General features: G+C 37.5%; 1 protein-coding gene across 1 annotated transcript in view; it reads right to left on the bottom strand.

The window, feature by feature from the left end:
- Nucleotides 1-4261: 4261 nt before the first annotated feature.
- Nucleotides 4262-15124, bottom strand: part of LOC116730937 (guanine nucleotide-binding protein G(o) subunit alpha) — a 109559-nt gene continuing 98696 nt past the window's right edge. The window contains exons 7-8 of the mRNA XM_032580512.1: nucleotides 11617-11770; nucleotides 4262-6927 (exon numbers count right to left, since the gene is read on the bottom strand). Coding sequence (XP_032436403.1) covers nucleotides 6740-6927; nucleotides 11617-11770 — 342 coding nt within the window. The 3' untranslated portion in view covers nucleotides 4262-6739. The remainder of the gene's footprint in view (nucleotides 6928-11616; nucleotides 11771-15124) is intronic.

The raw sequence follows: 15124 nt of genomic DNA, 5'->3' as shown, positions 1-15124 counted from the left end.
CCAACCGGCATAAAAAAAGAAAGTGCCCAGAGTTTGCGGCAGTAAAACTAATGATGGAGAATATCTTACGATGTTAAAGTTGATTTCCGACCGGAACCAGCACATTGACAACTTTATCCTCATTATCGTCCGCCATGGTTGTTGTTTTTCCTCCCGTTTGTGCAGATCAGGATGAAGAATAGTGACGTTTGTCGAGTATCAATGACATTCAGACTCAGATCAGATACGTATTGGATTTAGGACCACATATCCACATACAGTGGGCCGCATCCGAAAAAACCGGATCATGACAGTGTTCAGACCGTTATGAAAAGATCAGATACAAGCCGCATTAGATTGATTTGAGTCACTTCAGGTCATAGTTTGAATGTAAACATTGACAACACTACAGCTAGCTTTAGCATTTTAGCTAATTTCAGTTCCTTCCTCTGGACGACTGAAAGCTGGAGATGAAACTAACTCCATATTGTTTTAACATCTTGATGTAGTTGGCATGCTGCAGAATTTAGGTAAGTGAAAAGTGCAGAGTAACTTTCAGGGTTAGTGGTTAATTTGTCCCTTTACCAATACGCGCCACATTTCATGCCTATTCATCGCCATTTCATCATTTCCTACTTCTGTTTGGTTCCTGTAAATAAACTTCATACTGAAACTTCGGACTCATACGAGGATTTCACTATACTTTTCTTCGTAGTAAAATATTTTCACAAATTATGGACATTTTACAAATAATTCTTAAATCTCACTTGAGATTTAGTTATTTACTGAATATATTACATTGTATCCTTTTTTCATTTATTTTGGGTGTGGACCCTGTTTATTCCGATCAAATCAGAATAACGTTAATAAACCTCCTGCTGGGAGACTATAATCTTAAACTGTCAGCTGATGAAGTGAATAAAAACCAATGCAAGTGGGAGAACTTTGATAGGAAAAGAGTAAATCTGCAAAGAGATGAATAAATTTCTCACTCCAATGTTTCTTTTTTATTTTGTTCTTGATCTATTAGCATCTCATCTGATGAAAAACTACAAAATTCTTTGTTGTGGCTGCAACATCTTTCAGTCTCAAGGCTCTCACACAAACACATCTACACTAAATGAATACATTTTTGCTCTGAAGAAAATATAGGCTATGTATATTTCATAAAGCAGTGGGAAAGACATAGAAAACAAAGTAAAGCAAAGCAAAAACTGCATATTTCTTGCAGATGTTTGAGGCTCTGTTTCCTGCACTTCTCTGTTATTATGTGTTAACTCGGTGAACCAGGCCAGTCCTTGCAGCAGCAGTAGCAGGATAAAAGCAGTCGCTCTCTGCCTCAAAGCTCCACTTACATCGACTTTCCCATCTACTGTGACAAGGACGTTTTGTGTTAGGCTTCATGTCAGGATAAGTACTGGATGTGTAGGACTTTTCCTCTGTGCTGTATCTGAGGAAATGCAGTTATCGAAATGTGTATTCATGTTGCAGAATTACAGATAGATATCCGTGTACATGTAATAAATCCCACTGGAAGAGGTTAAGTGTACTTTTGTAGGACATTCCTCTAAATGCACCAACAGAGGAGGAGTAAGTGAATCCAATTTCCTGTTGACAGGAAGAGTGTGGAGAACAAGAAGCACTTTGGGAATTTGTGTGGAGAGGGCCAGAAGACGTAAGGATACAGTTACTAATTTAATGGCAGGAAACCAAGCGTTAGATGAGTCAGATGTTTCAAAGTCAGTCAGTCAGAACTATAAAGCAAGTGATATTTCACCTCTTTAGCCCCAAACTGCTCAGTTTCTGTGTCGGAAGGACAGAGAAAAGACATGGAATGGCGTGACTGCTGTGAATGACCTTTAACCTGGTGTTAGGACCTACCTGGAGGACGTGGTTCTGGATGGTAAGTCAACAACAAAACACTTGTCTTTCCAGCAGCCATTGTTCAGTGCATTCAGAGGTAAAACCAGCTGACCAAACATGTTGGAGCTCTGCTTTGGTTGCTAGGTAATGGGCTGGGCTTCGCTGGGGTTACTAGGTGATGGGCATTCAGGGGTTTTTTGAAACAATTCATTTTCTAGACACCAAAAAACATTAAATTATTGACAAAAACAGCTCTGAGTTTTTTTAGGAGCTTGGTCTGTTTTTATAAACAGTAGGAACCCAAATGGAAGTACAAAAGTGTTAAAAATTTGAATTTAGCATAATAGATCCCCTTTAACAGCAAAGCATTGTGGTCCTATGCTGTTTTCTAAAAATTGCTTTATATATAAAAATTAAGGTACAAAAACGTTTCACACCCTGGACTTTCTCCCGTTTGTGAAGACAGTAATCACATTTCCTTTTAACGGTGAGAAACGACGAGGAAATTTTTTATAATGGAGCGAAAGGCAGGAGAACTCTGGATGACAATAACCCTGCAGCGAGCAGCGCCGTCACTCAGCATTTATTGCCCTTCATGAAATTAAATCAACGCTGTTGCTGGAAGCTTCCTCTGCAGGGACAGAGATGCATTCCTCTAATTTACTGCAGCGCTTCCTAACTGCTCCACATGGCTTTTTGCAGCTCAGGGTTGGAAACTCTAGATTTAAATGTTTCATCTGAGTGAACTATTTGGAGCAAACGTTAAAAGTTACAGGTTTTATTGGGATGTTAATTTTATCCTGAGGTTGAACAGTCAAAAATGTATCTTTACCTTCAACTAAGTTTTAGAAGAGATTGCAGTCAGATGCCTTATAAATAAGCTTAACGGTTTAAAGCTTATGATACAATATTAAGCTATGTTGAATGTTGTTAATGTTCATAAAAAAATAAAAAACCAATTCAAGTTCTTTATCTTCCAACTCAGCAACCACATTTAAAGTATATTTCTAGATATTTCTTATTTATTTAGAATCAACATAAAGATTTTTAAATTCCTTTAGTAGTGATGTAAGAAAACCAGTAAAACATAATATGAAGTCAAAAATTCAAAACTCTGAAATTTCCAATTTTTTTCTATAAAATTTGGGAAATTATTCTCAAAATTTCAGAGTTTTTTTTGGCAAAAATTTACTCAGCTAAGACGGGAAAAACAAGATAAAGGGGAAATAAAACGACAATTTAGAACGAGCCTTGATTGTTTTACTGTCAGAAACGAACTGAAAGAGTTCCTTACTTTGGTTATTTAGGGCCTTTTGGTCCTTAAATAACTTTATGCAGCTGCTTTAATCTAATGGGAAACTGGACCTCATCGGTTCAGTAATTTTTATTCTAAAGCAGACTTTGATGCCTTTTTATTGCTTATTGAACTTGCCAATCACAGCATGTGTTTATAAAAACAGGGACTCATATATTGTTATTGCTGACAACAGATTTTTTCTTTTCAACAGAGCTCAAACTTTTTTCAAATTGGATGCCTTTTTTTAATAAGGCAAATATTATTAACTGATCTTTTTTTTTTTTACCCCTCCAGGGGGTCTTTTGTGGGCTCTAGTGTCCCTTAAATGACAGTGGGCTGACAGGAAACAGGGAAGGAGAGGGGGGAAGACATGCGGCAAATGTCGTTGGGTCCGGGAGTCGAACTTGCGACGGCCGCATCGAGGACTCAAGGCCTCCAAATACGAGTCGCGCTAACCACTACGCCACCACGGCACGCCCATTAACTGATCTTTAATAATTTTCCTACACAAAAATATAACTTCTTCTTTTTAAATATTGCAGTTATTGCTAATAAGGTGAACAAGAAATCACACTTTGGGATTTTAGAAAATCAAATACTTTTGACTTGTTAAATTGGTTCGTTTGTGTTATTCTGGTGCTAATTAAACTTATTTAGACTTTTACTATTTTTTTGTTTTATATTTGATCAAAAACAAAAGCAAACTCCAGATCTTTATACATGATGCCACGTTAATATGCACTGCTGCATATTAATTGAGATATATTTGTTCTTGAACATTTAAGCTAGGCAGTTATACATGCTTACAGAGAGTCTCAGGGGTTCACTGTAATTTAACAGAAGTGTAGCAAATGAATGAGCAAATATTTGGCCAGAATTATCTTGTTTTGTTGTTCTTTTCTTTGAGAAGAAACGAGAAAAAGAATAGTCTTTTAAAAAGTGTTGCTTCTATAATTATCCACCCTGAAAAAAGAAGGTTTAAGTATTAAATGTTCATGATGGAAACTTTTGATCACATCTGTACATCTAGAATTTCTTAGTCACTTGAAGCTTGAATATAAAACAAACAGCGATGTGCAATGCTTCTTGCAGCTGAAAGTCAGAAAATCAGAGACAAGAAGGTATTTTTTCTGTAGTCATGAAAACAGTGGCTTTTTAATGTAAACACTACATTCGATTGGTTTTTCCAGCACGGACATCCCACATGAAATAACAACCATTCACTAAAGAAGAGTAGAGGGAGAGAAAGAGAGAAAAAAGCTGCACAGAAAAAAAGCATTCACTGGGTAAAGAACAGAACGTAGGTAAGAAAAAATAAATCATGAGGATAACAGGAACGGAATGCAAAAAAAACCCAAAACAGCTTCATCGTGTCATTATACACAGTTTTTTCTTTTTTTAAAAACTAGAAATCAAGAAGGCAAGAAAGAGAGGTTTCTATAGATAGATTGATGAGGGGGAAACATAGATCAGGTATGAATAAATAACAAATTTCCAAATCTACTCATTGTGTGTCTGCGTGAATGTGAGCGAGTGTGTATGTGTGAGGTGAGAACTGTGCTTTTCATTATAGACCTGGAAGGTGTGCACTAAACTGAAAAGAGATAGAGAAGAAGAAGGAGCATGAATTTATACAGCGCCGATGTGTTAACATGCGGCATCCCTAACTAGCGGATGCAGCCAGAAACGTGCTCTCCCCCACAAAAAGAGTGTTTTTCTTTTATCCCCCCCAGAAATAATAAAAAATAGATATTGTTATAATATTATATTTAATCGTTCTGAGTCAGGCTAAAGTGAGGAGACGGTTCTAATGCAGGGAAACAGGCAGAGGAGGTGGAGCTTGGGCCTGGGGGCGGGGCACAGAGCGGAGCGTTACAGCAACACCGGGTTCTCCGTGGTTCCTCGTCAGCTCACCGTCCGACCGGAACCGTCCACCAAACATCGGTTCATGTGAAATGGAGAAAGAAAACGTTCCGTAGCTACAAATCATGAGAAATCGTCATGATGTCGGTCAGTGTCGTGGTGAAGGCGGTTTTTCTCTGGGAGATTTTTGCCCTTTGTGTTGCTGCAGGAAAAATCTAAACTTTTCTTCACTTCAAAGCTTCACATGTGAGCTGTTCCTGCTCGGAAACTTCAAACTCACATTTTTCTGACATATTCTCATAATTCATCCCTCACCCCCCATTCAGAAACCCATCAGCTTCCCCTTCAGTTGCTGCTTCCACATATTTTTTTTTATTGTTTTTCCATTTAATTTGCACTTTTTATGAAGTGTTTTTTTCCCCTCATAAGCAGCTTTATGTTATAAGTTTTAACAATTAACTGGTCTTTTTTTATACAAAGTTGAGTAACTCATGCTATTTGTGTTGGAAATGAAAAAGAAGAGAATGAAAAGGACAGGAGGGGGGAAGGGTCAAATCTCGACGCCTGGGCGCCATGCAAAAGTCGACAGCAAGGAAAGAGAGGATGGCAGGCGATTGGTCAATAAATAAATTAATAAATTAATTAGTTTTCTTAAATGGAGAATGTTATTAGATTATTATGGGGAGGAAGGTAGAGTTTTACCTGCTTCTAAAAGCGCAGCTATCTACAGTGCAGTGCCTCTGTTACACAGCACTGGCGATTCAGTCAGTAAGCAAGCTTCCTATTGGCTCTCGAGCCTGGTTGTGGTCGGCGGCTGGCCAATGACAAAGACCAGATTATGGAAACAGGAAACCGGGGATCCTGGGTGGAAACTGGGTCATGAATGTGAAGATGTTAAAAGTTACTCAAAACAAAAAAGAACAACATCTTAAAATGTCTTCTCAAATGTAAACAACAAAAATAATCAAGCCAGTTTTAGCAGATTTTTTTTACGTTCTTATCCAACTTGTCAGGTGCATTTTAGTGCTGCTCACATATACACATATTTCTGCAAATAAAAAAAGTATTAATAAGCCATAAAACAGCCCAAAACGACCAGAATTAAACAGAAAGTACAGGTGAGAGGTGAGAAAAATCTGTGTACAGACTCAATAAATATACACACGATCATCAAAGAAATAAAACAGCATCATCATTTTCAAAGTAACAATACATAAAAAAAAGTATGCAAGAAAACAAACGTACAGGCTTCGGTTTTGTTAACAAAAAACAAACAAAAAAATCACACAGTCGACCACGTGAGAGAGCGGGAACGGAGGCTTTCCTCAACTTTGTTCAAGATGTTTCAAGGCTGCATGTTTGGGTTTTTTTCTACTAAAACTAATTTTGTTTGCTTGGCAACAGACCAAAAAAAGACATCAGGGGGAATCAGAGCAGAGAGGACACAAGAACCAAAAACATTAGATAGATTTATATATATATTTATATTTATATGCATGTATGCCTATTTTTTTTAAAATCATCCTCATTATTAATATGTACCTAGTTGGATTTTTGTTGTTGTTTTTCTTTAGAGAATCATCATCATTATCATCGCCATCATCATTTCCACAGCAGTGCCAAAGGAACAAGACAGAGGATTAGGAGGAAGAGGAGGAGGACAGGAAGGATGGGAGAAAAGTGGAGGGGGAATGGTGGTGGGTGGAGGGAGGGGGTCCAGGGTGTGTGTGGGCGCGCTCAGTACAAGCCACATCCTCGGAGGTTGTTGGCGATGATGATATCGGTCACAGCGTCAAACACGACCTGGATGTTCCCCGTATCCGTGGCGCAGGTCATGTGACAGTAGATTTCCTTATTTGGAGAGCGGTTCTTGCTCTCGAACTGTGCTTGGATGTAAGCTGCCGCGTCTTCGTAGGTGTTGGGTCCTAGACGAGCAGAAAACAGAACAAAAGAACTCAATTTAAATGAGATTTTACCAGATTTTATACTAAAATTGGCGTGTTTTGCAAAAACAAAACAAACAAACAAAAAAACTCTGTTCAGTTGGAAAAGAGAAGCAAAAAAATAATTGAGATTTTACAGTATTATATATTAAAATCTGCCTGTTTTGCAGAAATTGCTCTCAGTTCAGTTGCATGTTAATGTAGTCAACTTATAGACTAAGAGATCACCAACAGCTGAGATAATGCTGCCATCCGCTGATCGTTCTCCCTCTCCAGCTATTAACTTTCTATTTTCATGAACATGAAAAACAATCCTAGATCTGTTCTTCTGTTTCTTTCTGTGTCTGCTCTGTCTTCTCAAGCCTAAAGCCAAAACATGGTCATTAAATTTGTTTGCTCAAAATGATTCTTAGATAATAAGATTTTAGTCTGCTCAGTTCTACCCATTTTGAGCTCATTTAGGGCATCTTGTCACTTTAAATCCAAATAAGCTGCTGCTGGCCACGCCCCTCAACTCAACTTAAAACAGACGCACAACTCTACATCTTTGAAAAGCAGAAGTGGAGCCCCCTGCACAACCAACATGAATGCAGCAAGTGGCTTCTGGATGATAAGTCAACAAAACATTTTGTTAGAAAAATTATTCTCCAGGTTCATTTACTTATGAGTTTATTTTACGAGTTATGTTTTCATATTATTCTTTTTATATTATTATTCTCATATTATTATTCTGTTTTATGTTTACTTAACTTCTCTCTTTTGTAGTACTTTATTAATCTTTTGTAGTACATTATTAACTTTGTTTAGGATGTTTGCCTGGAAGCTAAAAACATTAAAACATTCATGTGTTATTAGTTCCATGTGAAACTGATTAGTTGTGGTCAGCCACATGCCCTTGTAAGGGCATGTCCACAGAAGGTTCCAGAACATAAAGATCGTTGGTCAATTTTCTGTGTGACTGTGTGAAGAAGCCCAACCTCCTTTTTCTATACAATAAAGAGGAATGCAAACAAAAGATCTAGCAGAGTTGATTCCAGACAGTGTTTGACAGCGATTTTTTCGCGTCTGTTTTCAACTCTCCTCTTCTGCAGAAAAGTAACCTTTGTCTCTGGTTGATTCTTTGCAGGTTAGGACATAAAATAAACCTATCACATTTTGTCTCTTCCAGCAGCCATTGTACAACGCACAGCGGTAAAACCAGCTCAACAAATGCAGTGGAGCTCTGCTTGGGTTGCTAGGTTACAGAGCAGTTCCTGCTGATTTGTGATGTTTTATTCTGGCACCAAAAAGCATCAACTTATTTCCAGATTGGTTTGTTTTTAGAAGCAGTAGAAACCCAAATGAAAGTACAAAAACGTGCAATATGTGAATTTTCCACAATACTTTCCTTTTAAGGATGCAAAGCTGCAAAACCCTCCAACTCCACCCTGGCATTTCTGTCATATAAAATGAAATCAGAAAATGTATTTCCAGTGATCAGAATAAGGAGTGATCAGACCTTTGGCTGGACAGAGAGGGAGAACGTGACGCAGCAAAAAGAAAAGGTGGAACCTGTCAGAACGGCTCAGTGTGACTATCAGAGCAGCGGGAGAGACGGGTCCGCCACTGTGAGTGTGTGAAGTGGCTTATCATAGCGCACCACGCGCGTCTATTACTCACAGTGCTTTTATCCGTCACCGCTACATCTGGCTCCCACTTCCACGTCAAGAAGTCGTTCTGCTTCCCTCTGCTGTTTCTGCAGACTCTCACTGCCAACAACTTTCCTCTCCTCCCAGTACTCGCTATCATTTCTCCACTTGTGGAAATGCAGTAAAGTAAATCTCCTCTTGAAGTGAGGTTTTATGTTCCTCCAACCATTTCGCTCTCTCTCTCTGCTGCAAACTATCTTGCAGCTGTAATCGTACCGCAATATTTAAAGTGGCACATTTTTCAGACGGTTTATAATGCAGAGACAGTAAATCCACATCTGAAGGTCTCATGCACAACTAATGCCCTCAATCAGGCAGCTGTTAATCAGAGAACAGACCTGAGGTTTTTAATTTCCAGGAAATATCATTCAGACAGTAAAGATCAGTCATTCATGCTTTCGTATCCAGTTTTAAATGTGATCAGGACGTCCACACGACTCTCTGACTGAACAATCTTAAGGTTAATTTAAGGTTTTAGGTCAAGAGTTTGATCTCCAAAGTAAGTCTAGCTGAATGAGGTCGTTTGCTTTTTTGCCAAAAGCTGTTGGAGAAAATTGATTTTCTGTACCAACAGAAAATATGAAACCATCACTGGCAGTCAGAACCGCTGAAACATAAAAGCAGCAACTTGAGCTCTAACCAAAGGCGCTGAACACAACTCAAAGTTCGGTCAATTTATTTAGCAGTTTTCAACAGTTGTAGATACATTTGTAAGAAAGTCTGAATCAGAATCAAATCAACCTGAATTTTGAGAAGTGGAGTTATACTGGACCAACACTGCAGATACAGGATGTATTTTTCCAATATTTCTTAGCTAAATATTTCTTAGTTCAAAATCAATAACATTTTCTACTGTAAAACAGAGATAATCATTAAAAAAGTAAATACTGTAATTTATCTACGTACATTCCTAAGCCATACAGACATCTTCACCCTCCTTTGCCAAACTGGGATGATTCTTCCTGAGGTCATTTCAGCTCCTGCTGTTTCTCCTGAAAGCTGAGTCTTTAAAATATGGATAAATGTGCAACTGGCTTTTCCAGGGCTGGATAAGCATGAAACCCCCTTGCCCCCCATAAAACTGAATCTGGAAAACAGCTTGTTCCACCAGAGTCTTAAACATATTCCTTTGTTCTAAAGCAAAAAAAGACTTTACAAGGTAAATGCTCAGAAAACGTCCCATTGACCACAAAACAGACTTATGACAGAAACCCCCCCCAGCTACTAATCATTTTGATGTGACCATTTTTAGAATCAAGAACTTGATCATTTGGGGAGGTAAAAGTGGTTATTAAGGTGCAAAAAACACCAAAACGTTCTTGTTTATGATTCGCATCAGGGGATAACCTGTGAATGTGAAACTTTAATGTTTGCAGCTTGAAACTGCTGGCAGCATGAATGTCATAAATTCATGCTTGAAATAAAGATTGTTTCAACAATTCAAGCCTCGACATCTCCAGATCAGGAGATAATAAAATGAGTTTCTCATCAAAGAAAGCTTGAGGTCTCATTATTTTAGCAGATTAATGGGATAATAAAGCTGTCGCCTCAAGAAAAAACCTCCAAAAAACCTTGATATTGTTTTTTAATGGAGCTGTTATTGAAACAATAATAAGTTGGAGAGTTTATTTTCTCAAGATAAAGAAACAACCTCAAGGTAACGTTATCTCCAGCCGATGAGATAATGAAACATTAACATGAAAAACAAACTCAAGGTGGTATTTAGAAAACTAAATCTAATGAGATAATTAAAACAAGCCTCACATTTATCATCTTAAAATAATTCAAGTCAAGAAAACTGAAACCTAAACAATCTCAGCATCACATTATGTCTACATGCTGATGACACGGTAAAGCATTTCCATGTCAAAATGAATTTCTTTACTCCATATTTCTTTACAATTTTTGACAGCATTAATTTAAGATCGGCTCAAAATCTGTTTATGAGTTACTGACTGTGAACTCTTCTACAATAATCAGTGCTGTAAATAAAAAGGTGTTTACTTCTTTCATTTTTTGTTTTACAAGTTTAAGGTGACCAAAATATTTTAAAATCAGAGAAAGATGACATGAGGAAAAACAAGTGTTTTTGCTCCTGCACATAAGTTGCAGTCCATTTGGCAAAAACAAATAAAAACCGGCAGCTACTCTTGAAATCATATTCCTTTAACAACAACACCAATACTACTACTGTAGTATTATTAATAATATTATTAATAATAATAATCCTTTATTATAATAATAATAAAGGATATTGTTTAAAGATTGTAATTCTGGTGACAGTTGGTAGCACTCCTGCCTTGCAGCAAGAAGGTCCTCAGTGCAAATCTCAGTCTAAGGTTTTTCTACATGGAGTACTGGACTAAATGCCATCATCACTTGAAAACAGTTTTTTTTGTATTTATTGTTATTATTGTTTAATATTAATGTTTATTTTAGGATCAGAAACCTTTAAATGTGACAACCCCCCCCCAAAAAATAGTCTTTAAGGGGAGTATTATGTGTTCCAGGCACAAAGTCCCATTTTATAGCACAATCAAGTAACTATGTTAAGTTCAGTTGTTATAAAATAAAAAATATGACTTACCAGACATTTTACTTGCTAATTTAACACCTTGTAATTGGGCCTCTGTCTCTTTAAAAACTCCTGCTCTTCCTGAAACTCTGCCTTTAAGAAATCATCACAACATGGCTCCTCTATTAACCCTTTAACATTTTTACCAGCGTTGCTCTGAGAAGTAACTCCTATAACGAGCTCAGCAGATGCACAGTCCTATCAGATGTTTGCTAATTGCTGCTGGCTAGACTGACGGAGTGGAGGAGGAGCTGCGTCTCGAAGGCGGAGCTAGGTACAACCACGCGTTTTTCACAGCTGAATAGAGATTAAAGGATTTCTCAAAAATGCATGAAAGAATCAAGGTAACACTCCAGGTATGTTTTTGATGAGGGAATAACATTATAATAAGTGAAAGAAATCTCTCACCTGTGTACTCTGGGAAACAGATGCTGAGTGCAGACTTCTTAATCTTCTCTGCAAACAGATCCTTCTTGTTGAGGAAGAGGATGATGGAGGTGTCGATGAAGAACTTGTTGTTGCAGATGGAGTCAAACAGCATCAAAGACTCGTGCATGCGATTCTGTGGACGAGGAAGGAAAGGAGCGGGGAAAAGATGAGAGAGGAGCAGGAACAAACAGGAAAACGGGATGATGAGGACGGATGATGGGGAAGACGAGAAAAAAGAGGACATTTTCAAAGTTAACAGCAACTCAACAAAAGTGAAGATTTACACAATAACATGTTACTATTAAAAGTTGAGCAATAGAGTGATGAGGGAACAAAGAGGGAAACTTTTCTCTAGAATTATTGCTTCAACATTTTCCTCAGCCATTATGCTGCTCTCATTTGACTCGCACTCAAACAAGCGGCTTTTTTACTTGTTTACGGAAATCCTTTGTTAATAAATAATTACAGCTGTGGAAAAAAAGACAAACCCAGAAAAAGAAATCGGAGGAAGAGAAGTGACGAACGAGAGCAACACTAATAAACTTCTTCATATCCAGGAAAAACATTTTAGGAGGGAAAATAATCACACATCTCCGGTTGCTCATGTGGTGCTTTATTATCATTGTCTCATGTATAAATACAATGTTCAATAAATTATCAACAGAGAGGGAGTTACAGCACAAACAGTTTAGCACTTGCACACATACAGTATATACACATCCATATAGTTTGTGCAGGTTTTGCAGTACCTGGACAGTGTTTACAGTGTTGGTTGGCATGGAGACAGAGTTAACTTATGGTAACAGGAGAGCTGGGTTATGGGCGTGATGTGAAAAGGCACAGTTGATGCTCCGGAGTTAAATCTGCTCTAATGCAGCCGGGAGACTTTCTGCAGGAGAGCGAGTGACTCCTCGGCGTAAGTGCTCATTACGGCAAAGTGGGACTGAAAATCGGAAGATCGCTCATAAGGACATGCAAGCAAGGTCAGAATGGGAGCTGCTCTGGAGCTAATAAGGAAAATATTTGGCACTTTGTTTTAGTTCTTCATCTGTAACACTGTGGCATATCAGCAGCTTGTTATGCTGCTGTTGTAGGGCAAAAAACAAACAAACAAACAAAAAAACGTGGCACAAATGCAACCATTTCTCTGGGCTGCAGCCACGCTGCATTTTTTAAAATCTGAATTTAAGATCTACACTGAGAAACTACATTACCCACAAATCCCTATTTTATGTAGCCAACACAGATTTGATATTTACTAAAAAAGATCAAGTTTTGCTTTTTGGTCTTGGCTGTTTGGCCCCAACACACACGTCTACACACAGACACACTGATTGGCTCATTGTTCTTCTCTCAGCGCTGTTTCCATCTTATTAACCCCAAACTGCTTTAGTGCTACAATGCGGTACTTTATTTCTAAGAAACAATTGGATGTTCTGGAAGGTCAAGCTGAATGAGCAGATCACACTGTTTAATCTAAACAAACACTATAAGCTGCTAAGAAATGTTGGTTTTTCACTGTTAATTAAAGAAAAAAAATTCTACATGTTCTATAATGTATAGATAGCAAAACTCAAGTCTTGTATTTATTATAAAGACATACATTTAAGTTATGTTTGGAAAAAAAACCGGACTAAATAAACTGTAAGAAGAGAACTCCCCAAAGGTTTTCACTAATACATTTTTAATTGGAAACTTTAGGATGTTTTGGTCCATTTCCTCATGTAATGTGGGCTTTTGTAAATCTTAAACTGCTTTAGCTGTTATTGCTAAAGACAGTAAAAGGCATCCATTGTTTTATTTTTTTTCCAAATTAAAACAATGGAAAGGCTTTTTTCCAATTAAAAATAGTCATAATAATTACTGAACTTGGTTGAGGAGATAAAACTAACAATGAAAATATCTGAACTTTTGTGAATCCTGACAGGTACAAACTGTTTGCAGATACTTAATCTACTCCCATTTAACTAAATTAACTAGCTCTTAATTACAAGGAGAAGCATTTTCCTGAACACCATCATGAAATTCGGTAACCAATTCTTACAATCCAGGATGATGTAAAACAGTAGCATTTTTGCCCCATTACTATTTCATATGTGGGTTTTATCTCACTAACGCCATAAAACCACAGTAAACCACCACTGTGAAATTGCCGCTCTATGTGTTCCTACACATAATCTGACCACCAGCTCAGCCAGAGGATTTTCAGCCAAACCAGAAAAATGAGCCACACGCCCGTTGAAGCTCATAAACACCGTGTATACAAACATCTGGGCCGTTGCTACAGAATCAACAACACTGTGACTCAAGCACAGCAACAATGATTCAGAAAAACAGTTAGTAATTTCCCACCAAACAGCCCAGGTGCTTCACTCACCTTGGCATGCCTGATGCTTGAAGCTAAAAGTGAAACTTCAGACTTTATCTACTTTTTATTTATTTGACTAATAATTATGTCTCCACTTAAATATGGCACTAAAATTTAGTTATCAGATAGTCAGTTGACTTTCTTTTTTTATTTTAAATAGGAGCCAAAAAACAAAGCAAAACATCATGGAAAAGTATTGTACCCGGTCATGACGAGACAGAACGACGTGAATTCCACACCACTGATCCCAGTGGACACACTCCATCAAAAGTCACACATAATTCTGCTTCGTTTCCTCATGTTTAGACCCAGGAAGGACACCAACCGATATAGCAAGACAGCAGCTGTAGCTTAAAAACATAAAAATGATGATAAAGTGAAATGACTATCAGAAGGTACATTTCTGGTTCTGAAGCTCAAATGTTTCTCACCAATTCTGCTTTCAAATTACAACATAGCTGCAATGTGTATAAAACCAAGTACCAGATGCAGTTATAAACTGGTTATTTGACCTGATAAACGTTTGAATCTTAATAAATCATTCGTACAAACATTGTGCTCATAAAATTTGTTACTCATAGCAATACTTAAGCAAGTTAGTCAACAACATTTTGAAATTTCTCAAACAAGTTTAATTTGATTGTTACATTATTTCCAGATTTGAGAACTAGCAACTGGAGTGCAGCATAAAAGTCATGTTTCCCTGCAATGTAATGCAAATATAGGATATAATAAATAAAGTAAGGTAAATATAGGATTTTTTGTAACGAGTTCAATGTTTGGTTTCCTGTGAGAGACTGGTGACCTTGTCCACAGTCACCAGTCTCTGACCCTGAGAAGATTCCTGCAGATGCAGATCTATGCATCCTGATTTTCAAACCATTTATCAAAAGCTTTTAAAAACCTTTAAGCTTTTCCTGGGAATCAAAGGAATCAATAGAAGCCATGTTGAGGGGTGCATGTACAACATCAGGTAAACCAAAATGACTTTACCACATATCACTTCATAATGTTTCCAATAAAATATCTGCAAAGTTATTTCAGTTCTGGATAACAATTAACTTTAACCAAAAATATGCAAAATGCTTCAAGCTGCAACTCACAAACTCTTACACTAAT

Source organism: Xiphophorus hellerii, chromosome 2, assembly GCF_003331165.1.
Source record: "Xiphophorus hellerii strain 12219 chromosome 2, Xiphophorus_hellerii-4.1, whole genome shotgun sequence".
Classification (NCBI taxonomy): domain Eukaryota; kingdom Metazoa; phylum Chordata; class Actinopteri; order Cyprinodontiformes; family Poeciliidae; genus Xiphophorus; species Xiphophorus hellerii.
Note: the sequence above shows the minus strand (reverse complement) of the source record. Positions and strands in the feature narration are given on the sequence as shown.